Below are 22,997 nucleotides of genomic sequence, written 5' to 3' on the forward strand. Positions count from 1 at the left end.
ATTTATAGACCTCTGTCATATAAATTGAAAATTGCTGAGAACAGAGTTATAACACAAAAAGGTCTTCTTGTCATGCCAAGTTCTTGTCATGAAGAAATTAATTGTAACGATACATAGGAGAATAACAGACTGCAGTCTGATTCCTGCTTTCAGAACATCTACTGTTTTGTGATCTGTTATTTTAAGAAGCAGAAAGAGAGGTCATATTAAAGGAAGTCTTTTATTCCCAAAGAAATAATAAGGCCTAAAAGAGAAAATGTGGTTCAGATTACCCAACTGACTCTTGAATTCTGGTGCTGACCCTATTTTTTTTTTAAGCAGTATGCATGAAATAAGCTTTCAGATGCCATTGTTTTTTCCCAACACCAATGGACAATGATCATTCTGACGAAGAAAGTCAACATGATGGCCTTAAGCTTGACTGAATAAACAATTTGAGACCGACCAACTTGAGACCGACTGAAAAGTCTGAACCAGACAGCAGTCCGAGTTACACAGAAATGTTGAGATCGGTTCAGTCCAGTTTATGCAGCAATCCGGGAAAGACGAGAGTCCGACTTGGACAGGGTCCACAGAAAAAAACTACCTACCTACCCTAAATCTAATGTGATTCTTGTCACAATTCCTGGAGCTGACATAATCAAGACTCTGTTAATTACCTTTTCAAGTTTTAAAGCCTGAATCTGATTCTTTCTTTCAGAACATCTGCTGTTTAGTGATCCATTATTTCAAGATGTGGAAAGAACGTTCATGTCGAAGGAAGAGATTTATGAACTGTCTGTACAAAAGTCGGTGAAACTGTTTGAATGGAAGCGACGTTACCAATGGACGGAGGAAGACTTTGAAATGGCTGTTGAGTGAGTGATTCTCAGAACCAGAATTCTTTTTCAGATGCCCAAACTATCTTACATGGAGTTAGGTTAACATGAATGAGAATTGGTTGTAGTGTGAGCTTGTGAGTTTTATATCGCTCTTAGCAATGAACAGAGCCATTCGGCATTGTTTAATAACATGGGTATAAATGTTCCTGAATGCCAGTATGTTTAATCAGGCATGTTTGATACAACTTTAAGATTTCAATTCAGTTTCAGTTTCAATTTCAGTTCAATTTCAGTTCAATTTCAGTTCAATTTCAGTTGTATTTGTTCTCTGAAACAATAATGCATACATGCTCACCTCTGTTGTTTTGGACTAGGACATCAAAAAACATGATGACATCACAAACACAGACCTTCTGTTACCCATGGCCATGTTTTACATCTCCGTTATCCTCATACTCATGGTGCCAACATGTCTATTACAGTAGTTTTCATTAACCACCTGAAGAGAAGTAAATGACGAAAGATCTTGAAGAGATATAAAGGAGTATTTGCAAGAAGAAATATCAGGACTCATCTTTTATATATTATTTATACACCTGCTTAGAGCGCGTGCACACACAGACACACGTGAATATATGTAGAAAGAGTTACACACACACACACACGAATATATATAGAGTTACACACACACGGATATATATAGAGTTACACACACACACACACACACACACACACACACACACATTGATTTCTCCACTAACTTAGAGGAACCAGCTGCAAGCCTCATGCAGATGAATTCCACAAGACCCATCAATTGCTGATATATAAGCTTGTGCAAATTTCACGCATGTGAATAGCTGTGTATTAGTGTAAAGTATTGGTGTGAATTTGCCCATTTTGACGGATTTTTATCATTTATTGAACTCATGATAATCTTTTCAATGTTGTTTTACAATACATCAGTGTATGTGTAAACAGTAGCTTTAATTATTTTGTAGAATTTAGTTTTGAACAGTTGCCTGAAGTCAGTGGCTGTAGTTACACCTTTGCCTCTAAACTTGAAAGGGGCAGTATATATATACACTGTATATATACACACAACACTTCTACTGTGAATGAGCATTATAGTGTCAGCTCAGTATCCACTTGGTCTTGCTGGATTTTATTTGTGATAAACTGGTGCCTTGGCACTGTCTCCCCATCTCAATATTGTTGTAAACTTTTAAAGGATGCCACATATTTCAAGGTTTAGATGAGATTTAAAATGAAACAAAATATTGGGAGTTAGGAACAACTACGTCATGTTATAAATACATGTAGTTTGAAAAAGTGAAAATCTATTCACATTCTTCTCAGTTACCCATAAATATCATATCTTTTTTGAGAACAATATGACAGAAAGATCATATTGGCAGGGATGTTATGGAAAAAAAATACAAATTACTGTCTCAGACATATGGAACATGTAAATATAACCCATCTTGTCAAATTTCTTTCCTTTTCAATGATGGAAGTCCATGCAGTGTTGCCATGGAAACCTAATAATGCTTTGAAACATTTTCCATAAAGAAATTAGACAGTTTTAAAATGATAAAAAAACTCAACTTCAAGCATACCAACCCTACATTAGCATAAAAAACAAAGGATAAGTCAAGAAGCTAAAGCAATTGTATTTTGTTGAAGGCCAACTCAAATTATTAGACACACACCACCTCTAACCTACTGATCACACCCCAATGGGGCACTTTGCTCTGGTTTAGTTTGATTTTTAAGTAGCAGGTTTGTGAAAAGCAATGTGTGCTCTAAATGATACTACATTGTTTTAAAGTTCAAACACAAAATTGACTTGACTGCCACAATAATCCTTAGATAATCCAAAGAGCTGTTGTTTGGGATTATGGGAGGTAATTCTGATTACGATTATGAAATGGGTACCCTATTAGAAACCACCATGATGAAGAATATTGGAGGTGCTGGATATCAGAATGATGAGTATATATATTTTGTCATATCTGTCTCTACCGTATCTGCATGACCAGTATTGACTGACAGCTGTTGACATGAATGTCATTGTTCAATCAGTCAGTACAAAATTTGACTTGTTGTTATCAAACCAACATCAATAAAGTTAACCCTATTGTTTCATTTGAAAGTGTTTGCATTCAAGGATGTTGTGCAAGGCAACAGCTTGAACTGATGATACATGTTTTGATTGAAACAGTTTGACCTACATCATAGTTCAGTCAGTCAGTACAAACTTGGCCCAGCTGTATCAAATTCACTTTAATATATCAAATCGTGATGTTTCATTAAATTCTCAATGTTGACATTCAAAGAGATAACAAAACTGCCTTGAACTGGTGATACGTTTTGTTCTTCATGTGTTTGTTCAATGTCGTTTAAATAGCCGTGTTTATGTATTTCTTGCATTGAGTGATCACATTACTTGTATTACTTGATTTAAAGAAGATTGTAAACCAAAAGTCACTGTGTTGTGTAATCTGATTGGTTGAAAAACATGATCAAATGGGATTTGATTCCCGTAAATCACAAGACTATTCGCTACGTATTGACACATAGAAACATCGCAAACAATTGTTTTGTTGCATCATCCACAATGGTGACGTCATTCAAATCATATTATGACATAAAGTTAGAATGACGTCTCAAATGAGCAGCTCTAGATGCTACCACAGGAACCAGCTGGTATAACCAGCTGATGACACTTCACCACTTTATCCGCAATGTAAAAGAGTGCAGACAGTAAAACCCTTTGGTTTACTTATCACCCGGCATGTAACGCTGGGGAATACAGGCGATGCCTCGTCTGTCCGTCCGTCCGTCCGTAATCATTTTGTTTCCGGAGCATACCTCGGAAACCATTCATTATTTATAGACCAAACTTGATAGATATAATAATCTCAACCTATGGTTGTGCCTTTTGCTTTTTACAGACTTTTGGCATTTTTATCTTTTTTGTTTTTCCATGGAACATTTTGGTGTTAGTCTAATGGTGGGGTGGGGTTCGTTTCCGGAACAGAACTCAAAAACCATTCTATATTTTTCTGTGAAACATGGTAGATATATCAGTCAGGGCCTGAAGTGGTGCCTTTTGCTATGTTCAGGTTTTTATGGTTTATTATTTTCTCGGTTTCCATGGACACGTTTCGGACATAGTCTCAAAAGTGAGAGATGTGTTTCGTTTCCGGAGCAGAACTCAAAAACCATTCAATATTTTTCTGTGAAACATGGTAGATATATCAGTCAGGGCCTGAAGTGGTGCCTTTTGCTATGTTCAGGTTTTTATGGTTTATTATTTTCTTGGTTTCCATGGACACGTTTCGGACATAGTCTCAAAAGTGAGAGATGTGTTTCGTTTCCGGAGCAGAACTCAAAAACCATTCAATATTTTTCTGTGAAACATGGTAGATATATCAGTCAGGGCCTGAAGTGGTGCCTTTTGCTATGTTCAGGTTTTTATGGTTTATTATTTTCTCGGTTTCCATGGACACGTTTCGGACATAGTCTCAAAAGTGAGAGATGTGTTTCCGTTTCCAGAGCAGAACTCCAAAACCATTCAATATTTTTCTGAAAAACTTGGTAGAGTTATCAATCAGAACCTGAAGGGGTGCCTTTTGATATTTACAGGTTTTCGTTATTTATTATTTTCTTGGTTTCCATGGAAACGTTTCAGACTTAGTCTCAAGATGGACGGGTGGGCTTCGTTTCCAGAGCAGAACTCCAAAACCGTTCAATATTTTTCTGCAAAACTTGGTAGATATTTGTGGCAGATCCCAAAGTGGTGCCTTTTGCAATTTACAGGTTTTTGTGATTTATTATTTTCTCGGTTTCCTTCGCCTCAAAATAGAGGAATGGGCTTTGTTTCCGGAGCAGAACTCCAAAACCGTTCAATATTTTTCTGCAAAACTTGGTAGATATATCAATCAGAACCTGAAGTGGTGGCTTCTGGTATTTTTGCAGGTTTTTCGGATTTCATATTTTCTTGGTTTCCATGGAAACCTTTTAGACATAGTCTCAAATGTGAGAGGTGTGTTTCGTTTCCAGAGCAGAACTCAAAAACATTCAACATTTTTCTGCAAAACTTGGTACATACATCAATCAGAACCTAAAGTGGTGCCTTTTGGTATTTACAGGTTTTTGTGATTTCTTATTTTCTCGATTTCCATGGAAACGTTTTGGACTTAGTCTCAAAATAGAGGGATGGGCTTTGTTTAATATCTTACAGCGAAACTTGGCAGATATTTGAAGCAGACCACAGAGTTATGCCTTTTTCTATTTACAATGTTTTGGCATTTTTGTTTTTTCTCGTTTCCATCGAAACAATTCTGACTGAGGCTTAAAATGGAGGGATAGGATTTGTTTCCAGGGCACAACTCGAAAACCATTTCATATCATCTTTCAACAGATTCTTGGCAGATACATGACACAGATTTTAAAGTGGTGCCTTTTGCTGTTTACAGATATTTGGCATTTATATTTTTCATGACTTCCATGGAAATGATTCAGACTTAATCTAAGAAAACATCAAGTAACCTTCAGATGATTTGTCCTTTCAAATATGTGGGAGCCGGGGGGGGGGGGGGGGGGGGGGATATGTCATCTTCTGATGTTTGTTTACAATGTCGATACATCTGGAACCGAATACTCAGTAACACCCAGAAATTGGCCAAGACATGATGTTTATCTCCTATTTTGATGTAGCTGATTTTGTTTCACAACCCAAGCATGTGGGAAAGAACATGACACAAATTTGTGTAAAGTTCATGGTATCCCCATGAAACTTCAAAATACCAAAACATGTACAGACTAAAGCCACAAGCTAATATGATACAGTCCATGCACGCCAATTCTCCTGCCTCATCTATGAGGAACTGGGACAACCTAGCTAAACCTGAAGACTCTTTTCTTCTGCAAATGTCTATCACAGATGAGAAATGGGATACTCCAGGCAAAAATATAAGACAATTTGTAAATATGATACCATTTTATTTTGATTGACAGCACATTTAAGTCCTGATTCCATTCCATTATAATGTCTAACAACACATACAATGCCTCATCTTGGTGCATTGATGCACTGCAAAATTAGAATTAAAATATATCGAAATCCACAGAACATTTTCAGTGTGAATAACGTGTCTCTGTTGTAAGAAAATACTCAATGACTACAAAACATTTGTGGAGCTCTGTTTACAGTAAGTCCAGTAAGAACCATACACACCAGTTACTATCACCAGCATGTATTGGCTTGACTGCCTCTATCTGAGTGACACAGTGTGGGTCATTTAGAGTTGTTTCCCTTGATTGATTAATGACTACAGACTTAAATATTTTATGTGTGATTCAAATAATTCTGTAAAATTGTATTAATTTTTATGAACAATAATACTTTTCATTGCACTTTACCCTATAATATTGCAGTAAAAACATATTCAAGTAAATTAATATCTAGAAATGTTGATATCTATGTTGCATTGTTTTTCATGTTTTCTGTCTTGATGTCCTAAAGTCACTAATATGAATAGAAACTTTGATATTTACTATTAGGTTGGTCCAGACATTAACAGCATGGAAAAGCAATGATTTTGAATTCATTTTTAAAAAAAAATATTAATACTGTTACGTTTCACGTAAGCATGTGTATGTACATTTCAATGTTAGTAATTTAGTCAGTTATAGTGTTAGTCATGTTATTGTTACAATGTTAGTAATTTAGTTAGTTATAGTGTTAGTCATGTTATTGTTACAATGTTAGTAATTTAGTTAGTTATAGTGTTAGTCATGTTATTGTTACAATGTTAGTAATTTAGTTAGTTATAGTGTTAGTCATGTCCTTATTACAATGTTAGTAATTTAGTCAGTTATAGTGTTAGTCATGTTATTATTACAATGTTAGTAATTTAGTCAGTTATAGTGTTAGTCATGTTATTATTACAATGTTAGTAATTTAGTCAGTTATAGTGTTAGTCATATTATTATTACAATGTTAGTAATTTAGTCAGTTATAGTGTTAGTCATGTTATTATTACAATGTTAGTAATTTAGTCAATTATAGTGTTAGTCATGTTATTATTACAATGTTAGTAATTTAGTCAATTATAGTGTTAGTCATGTTATTATTACCATATTAGTAATTTAGTTAGTTATAGTGTTAGTCATGTCCTTATTACAATGTTAGTAATTTAGTTAGTATAGTGTTAGTTATGTTATTATTACAATGTTAGTAATCGAAAAGTACAAATACATGTGTGCTGTTCTTACATCAGCTAATACACTCAAATGTACACTTTCAACTAACTGAGAGGAGTCACTCTGAAAGCTTATCCTTGATTTACCTTGACATACTTGAAGTAAATTCAGTTTACTCGGATCATGTGGATTGCAAAACATGAAATCCTGAAATATGAGAATGTTCGGTTTTGTCACCATGTTAATGTACTCTCTAACCACATTAATAGTTACAGCTGTTGGAGTATTAATTAATAATGAAAATCTACGTAAATTACTTCAAGATATAAATGATTTCAGTCATACTTTGGTTATAAAAGCTTCACAATCTGTTTCATAGCATTATTTGTTGCTAACAATTTTATTGTGTGACAGTATTCAGGGATATACCTTGTCCTGTATTTGAGGGTCCCAAGGACTTATACTCTTAACTTTACGGGGCCTGGGCCTAATTTTCGTAGCTCTCTTAGCTTTAAGACAGTCGCAAGTGCCATACATTAACATTAAGTTATGACTATCTTAACGCTAAGAGAGCTTAGAAAATCAAGACCCCATGCCTGGACTACAAAATACGGGTCTCAGAAACTTTAATATTATTGTTAATAACATGTTAGAATACTGTTGTAATTCAGTTGTTGCAATAATTATATAGCAGATGATACCATAAACCGGCCAGTTGCACACTCTGTGAGTTATTGTTACTTCATCAAAATTTTTGCAAAACATATTTGGACTTTTCGTGTGTCTATGAGGATGCGCTAATCAATTTTGGTGCATCTGTTGTCAATGTTTATGCAAATAGGATGCCATAAATCGCATCTCATAAATCCTTGAGTATTTTTCTGCCTGTTTGCTTGCCTGTTTAAGTCTGCATAATGATAAAGATAGCTGCATGGTTAAAGCACTTGCTTGTAACTAATTATATAGCTGGAATATTGCTAGAATTGCACAGAACTCTCTCTTTTTCAGCCTTACAAGCCATGACTTGGCTCTTGGTCTGCATCACTCAATGTTCATCCCCGGGATTGAACGACTAGCCACAGATGAACAGAAGGCAAAATGGCTAGCTTTAGCTCTCAACTATAAAATCATAGGAACTTATGCACAGACTGAACTTGGACATGGTAAGATGCTGAAAGAATTTCCACATTGTTGTTTGTTTATTTTAAAGTAATATTAATGGATTATGCCTATTCTGTTCTGAAGTAGTTCATCATTTGTCACATATGTTATACAATTATAGACTGGAGATGAGGTCAATACCTATGTTTATGGACCCGCAAATAGCAATATTGACCTTAGACTTTGTCCTCAGTCAGTATTGCTTTTCCTGTCCATAAAAGCAGGTATTGTCTGAATTCACCACTCAATATGTAATTACTCTGCAAAAAGCTTCTAGAAACCAAAACGTGTTGATTTCATCAAGAAAAGTACTTTTTTTCTCTACACACCAATAACATTATATCAACAAAAAGAATGAAGCCTAATACAATCATGCAAGCAATCTCAGTGGTTGAATCATAGAGAAGTCCTCATCTGGGTCTCTTAAAATCTATTTTTAGTAACTATTGGTTGGACCTAGGTTGGAGTCAGTATGCTTTTATGTTGACGGTCATGTGACCACTCACAGACCAGTCAGAAAGCCAAAAAAATATGCTTACACAATAAGTTGTAGTATTCAACTGTGTTTTGTCAACCACCTCCAAATCTCTAAAGGACAATATGTTTATCTGAGTCATGTCATGTGTGTTTCTAAAATTGTCTTCTTGTTTTGTTCAGTGCAGAGATTTTTTGTCCTTGATTAACTGCATCAAATTAAAGAAAAAATTTAAATGAAATAGCATCCTCTTGCAATGCCAAGGTAGAATATGCGATTTGTCATGCTTAGAATATAAATCTGGAGTATGTGACAGGCTCTGTCCTATACAAGCTTTAACATGATGACATCCTGAGACAGCAGGCATATTTATGGAGATTTTATTGTAGATATTCCATATAATTCATTTGTTTGTCAGTGAGGCACTGTCCTGAATTGTTTCATCCCTTGAAAATAGAACCTTGTACACGTTGAAATTCCTCACATTGTCTTACCAATGGCTATAAAATGTTTAACTTAAGTATCGCATATATTTGCCATTTAGTAAGTGGTCACATGTAACGTGTTAAATTTGGGATTGCAGTTTCTTAGAGAAGTTCTTGTAATTTTGTTGATTTGAGTCCAATCCAGGATTTGAATGCACACTCTAATCGCCAGCACACCATTTCAGCCACTTTATTGCCACTTTGGCTTAAGGAAACGAATATAAGGAAGGGATGGTTTCGAAATCTTTCTAAAACTTTAAAGACTTGCCTTTTTTCTAGTCAGTGATCATACTGGTATAATTCTCCAAATGATAATGCTTCTGCTAACAGTTAAATGTGCCTGAAACATCTTACATTTTCATTGGAGCAGTTTATACTATATTAATGTGAAAATGATGACTGATACATAATGTTTAATCCTTCCACTTTGTGAAAGAATATTTGTACAACTGCTATCTTTATATATTAATGTTAATTGTGACAGTTAATCTGAAAATATCACATGTTTTGGGATTAGATTGTTTTAATCAGGATTACTTTCAGGAATTGGTGGACTTACTGATTGTGTTTTCTATTCAAGGAACCAATTTGATGGCTCTGGAGACAACAGCGACCTTTGACCCCCAGACTGATGAGTTTGTGATGAACACACCAAAGATCACATCAATGAAATGGTGGCCAGGAGGATGTATGTAGACAGCTCGATGAATACACTATGTGCAACACCCAGTGGGGTAGCCTAGTGGTTAAGGTGTTTGCTCACCACACCAAAGACCCAGGTTCAGGTCCCCACATGGGTATTGTGTATGAAGCCCATTTCTGGTGTTCCCCACTGTGATATTGCTGGAATATTTGTAAAACTGGACTTGCTCACCTTATAGTTATGTCAACACACATACCAACTAACCAGTGAGCCTTATCAAGAGATCAGTCTAAGTAAACTGAGTCTCAATATTTTCCATTACACTCCAATACTGAGTCTAATGAAACCTAGTAAGAGGTAGCGTCGGGTAACCTTTGAGCGACCTATGACCGTCCAGTCAAACGCGAGAAGGTTGAACGGATTTAACCAATCAGACAACAGCTATTGTTTAGGGTTTGGCAGACACTGTCACTGATCTCTCAAATAACGAAAATCCACATGAAACACAAGTATTTGACCTGCAGTATATATGCTTAGGGCTCTCTGATGACATGGTTACCATTAGCAAATATTTCTGACAGCCTTGAATACTGACAAAAACGTCATTTTCAGCGACTGTTTACTTACTGTTGACAGTATTGTAGCATGCTCCATGTGCATTACCGGTATTTGGAATCGTTTGGGTACAAACCTTTCCCCAGGTAGAAAGTTCAAAACGTACATGCAGATGTCTACCAACACGACCTCCTACTAGGTTTCGTTAAACTTAGTAGTGTATGTTTACTTAGACTGACCAAAAGATCAGTTAAATCTTAAGACAGGAAAAGGCGACTTCAAAGCGATAGATAGTAGGGCTTCAATGATAAGGCTTGATTAATTGAAAACCGAATGTTAGTTTCAGTTTTCGAAATCAGGAAATTCATTTTTAGCATTTAAAACTTGTTGCAGTATATAGGTAATTTATACCTATATAGTTATTTTGTACCTATATACATACATCCTCGATATCTCCAGGGTATACGATCCAATAAGTCTCCACTATACCCTGGACGCATGTACAGGTCGGCCCGATAATTTTATTACCTCCCTTTGCTGGCTCAGCTTTCTCACAGTAGCCAATCAGCAAGGCCACCGTTATAACCAAACTTGTCAGTGTCAACAAAGGTAGCCGTTGCAACTGCAAAGGGTTTGCTCGTCGTGCGACTCACAATTTGGGGAAATCATACAGACAAATTTATAGGTCTGAAACCTTTTTAAAAACATATCTTGGTCTGAGCATGGCAAACCTGTTTTTGAACTCACTGTTGAAAATACCCCATTTGTCAGAATTTGACTGTCGCAACAAAAGGAGATGTTAGGAGATCTTCGTCTGTCCTTCTTACAATCTCGCTAAACTATGATAATCACAGCGCAAAGACTGATTAGAGGATCTGAGAAAATGAATTCATGTTTTCATTCAACAGCTCTCACTGATATGCTAATTTGATATGTCCATTATGCAAAAGCTTGTTACTGAGAAAACAATGGCACACAACCTTTCTCATACTTCAGCCGCTCTGTCACACACTCCCTGGCATTTGAGGAATTCAACTAAAAGTTAGAAACATCTTTTTCTTGAGGTTTCCCTGTGTTTAATTACAGGTGTATTTCCAATTCTAGTGCCACATCACCTCAGTATGCACTATACAGCTGTGCAGCAGTGGTTGGACATGAGGCACTTCATGTATGATTATCATTGTCATTACAACCTATGCTTGCTTTAAGAACCCGTGAAGGTCCAGGGTAGAAAAGGACTTCAGCAACCCATGTTTGCTTTAAGAACCCGTGAAGGTCCAGGGTAGAAAAGGACTTCAGCAACCCATGTTTGCTTTAAGAACCCGTGAAGGTCCAGGGTAGAATAGGCCTTCAGCAACCCATGCTTGCTTTAAGAACCCCTGAAGGTCCAGGGTAGAATAGGCCTTCAGCAACCTATGCTTACTTTAAGAACCCGTGAAGGTCCAGGGTAGAATATGCCTTCAGCAACCCATGCTTGCTTTAAGAACCCGTGAAGGTCCAGGGTAGAATAGGCCTTCAGCAACCTATGCTTGCTTTAAGAACCCCTGAAGGTCCAGGGTAGAATAGGCCTTCAGCAACCTATGCTTACTTTAAGAACCCGTGAAGGTCCAGGGTAGAATAGGCCTTCAGCAACCTATGCTTGCTTTAAGAACCCCTGAAGGTCCAGGGTAGAATAGGCCTTCAGCAACCTATGCTTGCTTTAAGAACCCGTGAAGGTCCAGGGTAGAATAGGCCTTCAGCAACCTATGTTTGCTTTAAGAACCCGTGAAGGTCCAGGGTAGAATAGGCCTTCAGCAACCCATGCTTGCTTTAAGAACCCATGAAGGTCCAGGGTAGAATAGGCCTTCAGCAACCCATGTTTGCTTTAAGAACCTGTGAAGGTCCAGGGTAGAATAGGCCTTCAGCAACCCATGCTTGCTTTAAGAACCCGTGAAGGTCCAGGGTAGAATAGGCCTTCAGCAACCCATACTAGCCACAAAAGGCAGCTATGTCATAAGAGGTGCCTAACAGGATTGGGTGGTCAGGCTCGCGACTTGTTGAGACATGTCATCAGTTCTCAAATGTGCAGATTTATGCTCATGCTGTTGATGACTTGATTGTCTGGTCCAGACTCGATTATTTACAGACTGCTACTATATAGCTTGAATATTTCTGAAATTGAACTCTGGTTAACATGTAGGTGCTTTAGCAGCCCAGATACCACCCAAATGTCTATAAAGGTGTTTCGCTATTAGCTCATTTGTATGTCAGTATTCATCAATGTTGCAAGAATTGATATTTTTTTTATTTCAGTAGGAAAGTCCAGCACACACGCAATAGTGTTAGCCCAGCTTGTCCTTCAAGGGAAGAATTATGGAATGCACCCATTCATGGTACAACTTCGAAGTTTAGAAGACCACACACCCATGCCAGGTGAGTCATTTGAACTCAAGCGAACCATAATACACTTGAAATGTGAGTCATTCACAATCCCAGAACTGCTTTATTTTCCCCTTCACACAGACTTTACCTCCTTGCTAAACCCTCTCACTTTTGAGGCATCTTTTGTTTCTATCAAGATGATGTATGTTGAGAGACTGTGCGTTAGTATAAGGTTAAGTCATTCATTGACTACCACTATTTGTAGCTCAGATTTTGTTCATCCGCTCACCTCGCTCACTCATCACACAAATGACATGGCTGGTTGAGGACATGGCTGAAGCTGTTATTGTCACAAAACCAAATCTTTTCCCCATTGACTTCTGTGGTATTCATATATTTTAAAAATGAACTGTGTACCCAATGACTTTGACAAATATGCATGCTGCTCTTTTAAAACTATTACAAAAACACAATGACTACCTTAACCAGTTTCATTTTTAGAACCATAAGGTATACAGACAGGCCCCAGTTCTGTATAGATATCGCCTTCTTGAAAATACCTGTGGTCACATTCAGCTTTAGTTTTACTAAAATGGGCAGCAGTAAATACTGCAAAACATGCTGGTTTTAATTACATGATGGATATGCATTTAGAAAACACCAAATTCTTTAACAAAATTATCCAATCACAGCTTCCAGTCAGTTCATTTTTCAATGATGACTCCAGCTGCATATAAAACCAATTATTCTGATTTGGTGTACTAAAACCTCAGCCACTGAAATCTCTTCCTTGTCACTGAGTTACCTCCCTTTGTCAAAGAACTGTTATTGGGAGTTTGAATCTTGAATTCAAAATAATAGTGGGTCTTTGCTCTCTGATATATTTAATAAAGTTGAATTTGTACCATTTGGGTTGCAGAGATGGTACAATGTAGCAGGTATGTGTGCAATACCTCAGTATCATACAGTCAAATAGAACAGACAATGGTCAACTGGTCAAACTGGTCAAGCTGACCATATCATATTATGCACAAGTACTGCATTCCTAGAATCGCTCGGATGTCAGAACCCTGCTGTGATAATTTGATATTTTTTTTGAAAAAATATAAATTATCATGTTTAAAAGAATAATATTCCACATAACATCCCAAGTCTCAATTTTCAACAATAGTCAACACAAATTACAAATTAATTTATTAAATTGAAAGTTTTAACAAATAGAAACTATACTCAGATAAAATGATAAAACAGTTACATTTTTAATGGTAGTGTTACTGCTGTGTCCCTCCTGAATTATTTTTATGATAAGTATTGAACAACCACCTAGCGAGGGTACTCACTGATATTGCCTAGTGTCTAATGAGCTCACTCATTGTAATGGCAATCCACGTTTGAGACGCTTGAAGGACACATCATGTGAAGTCTTTTCTAGGTGTGCCCTACCAAGTCATTACAGGAATATTTCTTAAAGTGATGTGAAATCCTACTCACTCACTCACCATCACTGTTACAACTGTTTGAAGTGCATTAAAATCACTCTCACAAATGCAAGTCATATTGAGGTTTTTAACATTAATATTTTGTGTTGTTCAGTTTTCTTTGAAGTTTTAGAATAATTGTTTCTTTATTATCCATACATTGTTAGTTGTTGTCATCTGAACTGTGCAAAAGTTTGAGTTTGAAAATGTTTAGGTGCTCTTCAGTTTGCTAACCCTGTAATACTTGGAAAACACAATATTCACTTTAGCTCCAAATGCAAAATTCTTTTATTTTTCATGTCATTGAAAATACCACAAATATCATATGAGTATTTTCTTTAGATGTGTTGTCAAGAAAGGTCACATCATTACATATTTGATTTAACATTATGAAATTATATGTAATATTTTAATGTAAGTAGGTTATCAGTTGTATGATCACAGCAAATAGAGATGTATTTATATACCTTTAGTGAACTGTTCGAATCCCACTCCCCCCTACTAACCCATACCTCTTAGGGTGTGGGCGCCTCAGCTATCTTGTTCGCTCGTTGGTTGAGGGGTACAAAGGTCATTACCTTTAACACCTAGGGGGGGAATGTTTGAGAGGCTGAGGAAGACCTCAGCTTATAAATTAACAAATGAAAAGAACGAAGAATGGAAACTAAAGCATTAACTACATTCAAGTATTTTCTTATGTGTTTTTGAAAATTAAGGATTATTTATAATGTTTGTTTTTTTACTTTTGACAGTGTGTTTTTAATGTAATGTGTCCTTTTTGTTGTTTTTTGCATGATATAATACACTGCTGACACTGCATGATTTTAAATAATACTTTTGGAGATGTTTTATTTTGTTTTGGAAAACACTTTTTTGTGTTTGTCATATTATAAATTTGATAGTTATAAATACAAAAAAACAATAATTTGATAAACAATACCCAAACTTTCACATTTATATCATATTTTGTGTTGTAATATGTAATATCATTTGACTTTAACTTTGTTGCAACTGGTATCTTCAATCAATTGATTGTGCCCTGATTTATTAGAGAAGCTGGACAAACAAGTCCTGACATGCTATCTCCCAGCACATGGTCTTTGTGTTCAGCCAGCTAAAAGTAGGTCAGATATGACTACCTCTCTACTTAAAAGAATAGCTGAGACACACCTAACAACTTATTATGGATTTGTTTCCCTGTTATTTCTTACTATAATTGATTTGTTTCCCTGTTACTTCTGAAACATTTTCATTATTGTGGTCAATTTGGGGATGTTGTATTAACGAGCCTTTTGGTATTTTTTTAAAATGTGTATGCGCACATTTTTATTAATCTCAACATATTTTCCCCACTTTTGGGGACTTTCCAAACTTTTTAATTTTATATATCACCTTGTGGCATGTTTGAATTGATAGCAAAGTTTCTATAATGCTTTAGTTTTAGTTAAATGATATATATATAATCTTTTTTATTGTTTTTTTTTGTTTTTGTTTTTTTTAAATCTTTTTTTTATACATTTTTAAATAATCATAGGTTTGAAGTTATGATTGACTTAACTGTTCAATATTCATACTGACATGCTTCCTTCAATAGATATTCTCACTCAAATTTACTCAAAATGTATGTTTTATTATTATTAAGCTTTGAGAAAATCCGAATGTGTTCCTGGTGGAGAAACAATTCTGAATAAGGTTGACTTATCACTCTGACAATCAGTTGTTAGGATAGCCTTACAGTATTTACTAGATTAACTGTATTGTGCCCCATATGCACATATTTATAGACACATATAGAATACAGACAAAGGCAATTTAAATTGCTTGTGCTATGAGAGTCAGAAAAAAATTCAGTTAATGTACAAACTTGTAAATAGCATGTCACAGATTAGTGACATTTCTATTCAGATAAGAAATACCTCTAAGTTCAAGTTGTCTGTAACTAATGTTGATCAATCTGACCTTGAAATCCCAGTCTAAACATAGACCTCATGCTTGTGAACATGTGCAATGGCACAGATGGCGTTGTTGAAAATTCAGCATATCGCAAGTGATAGAGATGATATTAAACTAGTCTACCCTTTTTGAGGACGAAAGTATTTTTTTAAACAGTTCTTTCTTTTTGAACAAAGTTATGAGATGGTGCATAAGTTGAAGCCAGAAGTAGACTCAGAAATCAGTACACATAAGATGATGGTGACAAATGTGGAGAGGCATGTATATTGTGAATGAAAAGGTGTTTTATCCTTTTTCATTATTAGATTTACAAACATTCAGCTATCATTGACTGTCATACTCATTTCACATTCACAAGGCCTTGCACTGAAATGTTAATCACCTTTCACAATTTGGTCACTGTACATCTGGTAGGCAGGGCAAAATATGGATATTTTGTTAAAGACAGGTTAGATGATACCAGCATTTTGTCCATGTGGGTACTGTGAAGTGATCTGAGATGGGTCGAGGTGAGAATAAAATAATATTATTCAGACCTTAATGGAAAAATATGAATTTGTAGAATGTTTGTGATTGAAATTAGTGTGGTAATGATTATACTGTTGGTGTAACAGATAACAGGCAACAAATTCACTGGTAGTTCTGCATAGGCTTTAAACAAGTAATTCTGACACAAGTGTTGGTGAGAGCTACAGATAACTTTTGGGGACGTTGAGTTATGTACTCACTTGTGTTCATATCAACTGGGTATCCCACTTTTCATTTGAGTTCCCAAATAAATTGTGCAGACCTCACTTAAACTCATTTGGGCATTTTGTCATTTTCAATTAATTGTGTAATATGAGAAACGATAAGAAAGACTGCAAGCTGCCTTGTTCATGTGTTGAAATAGAACCTCTCAGTATACCTCAGTTAGTTTATCTATGCACCGGTATGCAGACTAAGATATGATATTATTGTGTGTACGCATGTAAGATCTAATATATTGAGCATTTAGAAAAATTCAAGCATACTAGGCAAAAGACTTAGTAAAAAAAGTTTTCACATAAATATTAGCATAATTAATGCAGATACACAGCTGACAGGTACCTGTTGTATAGTCTGTTTGGAGTGAAAATGTACCAATGAATTTCACTTGAAATAAAAAAGTAAACCAAATAACTCGAAAGTAAAATTGCTAATTCACATATTTTTCACCTTGTCAATTGAAAATATAAGTCTGAGAATTTTGTACAACTTAGGATAAAAGTTGTTTAACAAACGATCATAGATTCAAATCGTTATTGGTTTGTATTACAAGGGGCTAAGTGCAGTGGGTGGACCAGTGAAACAAATGCTCATGATAGTCGAGATGAATGTTTACACAGACCAACCCTACATGTTCTCGCTGTTTCATTTAACATGCATTTATTTAATTTCACTTCTTTCGATTTACTTTTTTGTTTAAAGTGAAATTCAAAAGTATGTTTTCACTGCAAACAAAACTTAGATGATTTTATACACAAATGTAGAGATTCTGAAAGTATAAATTTCATGTTTCCCCCTTACATAAGTAAGTGAGTGAGTTTAGTTTTATGCCTGTTTTAACTATATTCTAGGGCATATTAGAAATGAACATCATCGTACCCATGTGGGGAAACAAACTCACATTTTAGGCGTGACAAGGAACATTTTAACCAGTAGGATACCCCACCATTCTCTTGATATTAGACTCTGAGAGGGTTTTGAGGCTGCAGGACTCCTGATGCTTCTCTTACACTGATGGAACTGTCGATCCACTGTGAGGAAATGCTGTGCTGGTTTGCACCTTCAAATGTAGGATTTGAAAATTTCCTGCCCATCAAAAGTTTAGACTCACTTAAAGCACAAACTATATGTTATGTATATAGGTATGTTACATCGAAGATGAATTTCTCCATGAACTTGGGGGAACCAACTACAAACCTAATGCAGATGAAATGCTCAAGGATCATACATCTAATTGCTCTGTGTTTTGTGTAAAGTTTTGTTAAGCATTTGTCAGTTTTCACTGTTGTATCATTTATTTAACTCATGACAGTATTTACAATGGTATAAGAGTACCTTTTCACATTAAGGGGTATTTTGCAAACTCTAGTTTAGAACAGTTGACTGATGTAAGTGGCTACATTTCCACTAGCGAGTTTAAGCTTTTGATGGTTAGTATGTTTTTCTCAAAATGATTGCTAGCACAATTATCATGAAATTTGTGACTTGATTTCATTCAAGACTTGATTCAGTTTGATAGTTGAACAAAATGTCATAAATTCATTAACTGTCAGTGATTCAGTTTCCTTTCTTTAATTTCTTCCTCCTCAAAATGAAAATATGTGTAGGAATTCTTAAGCACTGAAATTGAATTTTTGCCTTATGTCCTCTTAGACAAAATCATACGTCTAAGTAAGTAATTTGCAAATAATGATTATGATGAATAAATACAACCCAACGTATTCCACATCATTTACTCGAATTATTCATTTTAATCATTCAGCAAAAGCAGTCAGATAATCCAATTTTCTGTTCATTCAATTTGAAAGGTGAAGCATTTTAGGTTTATTAGGAGACTTGTGTTTGTTGTTTGGGAAGTGTTTCAAAATATACAGTACATTCCTGAATTGTTCCCCTTATGTTCCAGGTGTCAGAATGGGAGATATGAAGATATACATTCCTGAATTATTCCCCTTGTGTTCCAGGTGTCAGCATGGGTGATATGAAGATATATGTTCCTGAATTATTCCCCTTGTGTTCCAGGTATCAGCATGGGTGATATGAAGATACATGTTCCTGAATTGTTCCCCTTGTGTTCCAGCTGTCAGCATGGGTGATATGAAGATATACATTCCTGAACTGTTCACTTGTGTTCCAGGAGTCAGCGTGGGTGATATAGGTCCGAAGCTGGCCCTACAGAACATTGATAATGGCTTCTTGATAATGAAAAATGTCCGCATTCCACGAACAAACATGCTGATGAAAAATTCCCAGGTAAGACATTTTATTGAATCCCTGTTTTATAAAGTTATTTACTTTCCACTGGTCATCTCTATTAAGTTGAATGATCCAGAGCATCTGATGAGGTCCATATTTTGGCAAAATAAACTTAATGTCAGAATAAACATAGTTCTACCATGACTTCAGTAAATACTGGATTGTGATTGGTTAATCAAAGTCATTCAGAGGTATGTAATCACATTATATACCTCTGATTTTCGAACACAGTATATTTATCTCCTAATTTGACTTATTGATAATTTTGTTAATTAAATGCTGAAACCCAAATTGTAACATATAGATTAACATTACATTTTTATTCCCCGCAAAGCGTGAAAATGGAGTCGTGAAAACCATTCGATATTTCTTCACCAAACTTTACACTCAGATTGATCTGGTGGTGTACTGGTCTCTTTGGTAGTTTCTGAATAAAATATATTTTGCATTTGCATGACAACAAGTTTTACTTGGAATGAAACTGGTGGTAGTGCTGTTTTCAGAGCAGAACTTAAAACAGTTCACTATTTCCCCACCCAACATGGCACATAAGTAGGTGGTCTTTGCCATAAAATTCAACGTAGATCAGTCTGAATTAGTGACACACTGTAGCCTGTTATAGATTTAGTGTCTGTTGTCATTTGATGTCAATATGTCTATTTTCTGTGTATATACAGGTGTCAAGAGATGGTCGTTTCAGTACATCAGGGTCAAGCAAAGCCAACTATGCCACAATGATTCTGGTTCGAGTGCAAATACTGAGGTGGGCGACAGGTATCCTCATGAAAGGAGTAACCACGTCCATAAGATACAGTGCCGTGCGCAGACAGTCACAGCTTAAACCAGGGTATGACACTGTAGATGTGTTCTGGTAGTGTCATCTGTGGGAATCCAGAGCTAGAGTTGTACCCAGATACCTTGTCATACATGGGAATCCAGAGCTAGAGTTGTACCCAGATACCTTGTCATACATGGGAATCTGGAGCTAGACTTGTACCTAGATACCTTGTAATTCATGGGAATCCAGAGCTAGAATTGTACCCAGATAACTTGTCATAATAGAAATCCTGAGCTAGAATTGTACCCAGATACCTTGTCATACATGTGAATCCTGAGTTAGAGCTGTACCCAGATACCTTGTCATACTTTCATGGTCAGACGTGATTGCATGTCATACAGATGGAGAGGTTCATAGCTGACAGTATTCATCCCTGGTCTGTTGGGTCCAGGCTTGATTTTATGATCCCTAACTGGATACTTATTGTATTTATCGAGTGGTTAATGACCACTCGTACTAGTATTGTAATAGTAGGTCACAATAGACTATCGCTATGGTAATAGTTATAACATGTAGCTGCCCGTGTGTTTACAGCAGTGAGGAAATGCAGATTCTAGGCTACCAGTCCCAGCAGTACAAGCTGTTCCCAGCGCTGGCGGCCACCTACGCTTTCCAGTTTGTGGCGACAACTATGCAGGCCATGTATGAGAAGGCTTATGAAGAAATCGTTGGTGGAAACAACCGACTTCTGGCTGAGGTCAGTTCTTCTTTCTCTGTGATTACCATCATAATAATAGTCAAATATAATGTTTTATCAAAAATTAAAGCAAACACAAGTGTGGTAAAAATGAGCTTTTTTAAAATTCTAATTTTTAAAGGTCACACGCAACCCAAAAATCAAACAGAATTAAAACACAATTATCACTAATTCATGACATATAATATACATTGCTGCTTGTAAAAAACACATAAACAAAATAATAAGGGTAGAGTTGCGATTCAAAAGTGCAATATTTTGTACTTGGGCTTACTTCCCTTGAAATGAAGCCCTTGGGAGACCGAACCCAGTCATAGCGGCAGGGCGTGCACTCAAGTGTAACAACGGCTTCCGATTTAGGCTTGTTCATTTGCTGATATGCTGAGGGCTGATTGTGTATACAGAAACATGATCTGTTTGATGGGCATTTTAGAAGTATGGCGAGTCATAAGAAAGTAAGATTATTTATGGATAATAACTTCTTTTATTGTACTTGATGCGTCGTTTCAGTGTGGCTTCATTTACTGTTGTCAAACAAAATCATATACTCCGAATGTATACCGTTTCAAGCTCTGCGAACATATTCACTGCACATGCGTTATGGGCACAGCGCAGCACAGCTGTTGAAACCACTTTTTCCCCCAGTGCTAGGGGAAATTTAGTAAATCATTTGAACTCCGATTGCGCTGGCTTTTTTTTTCATGGCAATTTATTTTTCAACTTTATAGTTTGAATTGATACTTTTGATAATTTGTATCAGTATGTGCTTACCGAATCTGCAGAGTTATGTTTTACGTTGCATGTGACCTTTAACAAAGTAGCACTTTTCTAAGGCTGCCCAAGTTGGTGTTCATTTGTAGTCAGACAGTTCATATGATGCAGAGAATGTGTGATTGGATTATGTAATTCATTTAGTAGTACAGGCAAAGAAAAGGCATTTATTACCTTTGTAAAGATGGTAAAGGTACTAGGAATGATGTTTTCAGTGAGGCAGACTGGGCAGAAGTATAATGTATTTTTTGAGTAGCATTTTAGAAGTCAGGAAGCACAATATTGTGGAACTTTGTACATAACAACTTCTTTTATTTTGTGAGTGCTATGTTCTGACAGAGGTTCTTGTACTGTACTCAAGGAGAAATGTAACATGGAGTGGAGGGTATGTATGTGTGTGTGTGTGGATGGATGGGTGGATGCATGCATGCATGCATGCAAGAATCTACTGAAACATGGAACTCACACAAAAGAAGATGTTATCCATACAGTTGTCAATAGTACATGCTTCATTTGTGTTAAAAAGAGAATGACAAATAACTCGAAATTGGGATTAGTGCACAAAACATAAATAAAACACAAATTAAACCTCTGTAGGCAACAGGATCTGAAATCTGATGTTTTCTGATAGTCAAAAAATTGTTTAAGAAACCATCATGTAATTTTGTGCTGTTTTCACACTTCACACAGGGGGTGACAAATGGCTGATGGAACAGCGCCTGACCAGGGCCCCATGTCACAAAACACCCATAAGCCTAAGATCTCATAACTTTTCTCGTAGCATTCATACCTGCTATACTGTAACATAGGGGCCCAGTATACCAGGTACAATTGTTACGAGAAAAGTTACGAGATCTTAGGCTTACGAGAGTTTTGTGAAACGGCTCCCAGCTGGATGTCATCTCTCCTGGCTGTCCTGAGTTGTACCTGAATGTGCGCTGGTCCACCAGCTGTTTGTCACCCCCGGGTTTCAGGATCTTGAAACTGGATGAAAATGAACATGAACTTTCTTAAAGTGAATAAGGAAAAAACTGAAGTCCTTCTTGTTGGCTCTCATCAACAACTACAGAAGATACCTGATTCTAAAATCACATGCAGAATTGGGAATACACGAGTAGCGTCATGTAAACAAGTATGGAATCTGGGCGTTGTTCTTGACACTAGTATGACAATGGAGAATCAAGCAGCAGCAGTTTGCAAAACAGGCCATTTTCACCTCCATCAGATTGGGAAAATCTGCAGATACCTTTCTCAAGAGTCAACTAAAATGCTAGCTCAATCGCTTATCATCTCAAGACTAGATTACCCAAATTCCGTGTTATATGGCATATCTTCAACACTCCTTCATAAACTTCAACTCCTGCAGAATACAACTGCCAGGATGATTTCCAGAACACCTAAGCACCAACATATCTCATGAGTTCTCAAACAACTCCATTGGCTACCAGTTTCCAGCCGGATCTAGTTCAGAATTCTATTCCACACTATCCCTAGCTTCAAGACAGACTTTGTTCCTTCCTATCTCAAAGCCCTTGTCCAGCCCAAC

General features: G+C 36.3%; 1 protein-coding gene across 1 annotated transcript in view; it reads left to right on the forward strand.

Annotated features, from left to right (window-relative positions):
* The window catches only part of LOC137296683 (peroxisomal acyl-coenzyme A oxidase 1-like), a 37,740-nt gene that overhangs the window by 5,917 nt on the left and 8,826 nt on the right, over positions 1–22,997 (forward strand). The window contains exons 2-8 of the mRNA XM_067828502.1: positions 701–857; positions 8,040–8,194; positions 9,733–9,840; positions 12,643–12,762; positions 19,027–19,142; positions 19,823–19,992; positions 20,518–20,680. Coding sequence (XP_067684603.1) covers positions 701–857; positions 8,040–8,194; positions 9,733–9,840; positions 12,643–12,762; positions 19,027–19,142; positions 19,823–19,992; positions 20,518–20,680 — 989 coding nt within the window. The remainder of the gene's footprint in view (positions 1–700; positions 858–8,039; positions 8,195–9,732; positions 9,841–12,642; positions 12,763–19,026; positions 19,143–19,822; positions 19,993–20,517; positions 20,681–22,997) is intronic.

This window comes from Haliotis asinina, chromosome 9 (assembly GCF_037392515.1).
Source record: "Haliotis asinina isolate JCU_RB_2024 chromosome 9, JCU_Hal_asi_v2, whole genome shotgun sequence".
Lineage (NCBI taxonomy): Eukaryota > Metazoa > Mollusca > Gastropoda > Lepetellida > Haliotidae > Haliotis > Haliotis asinina.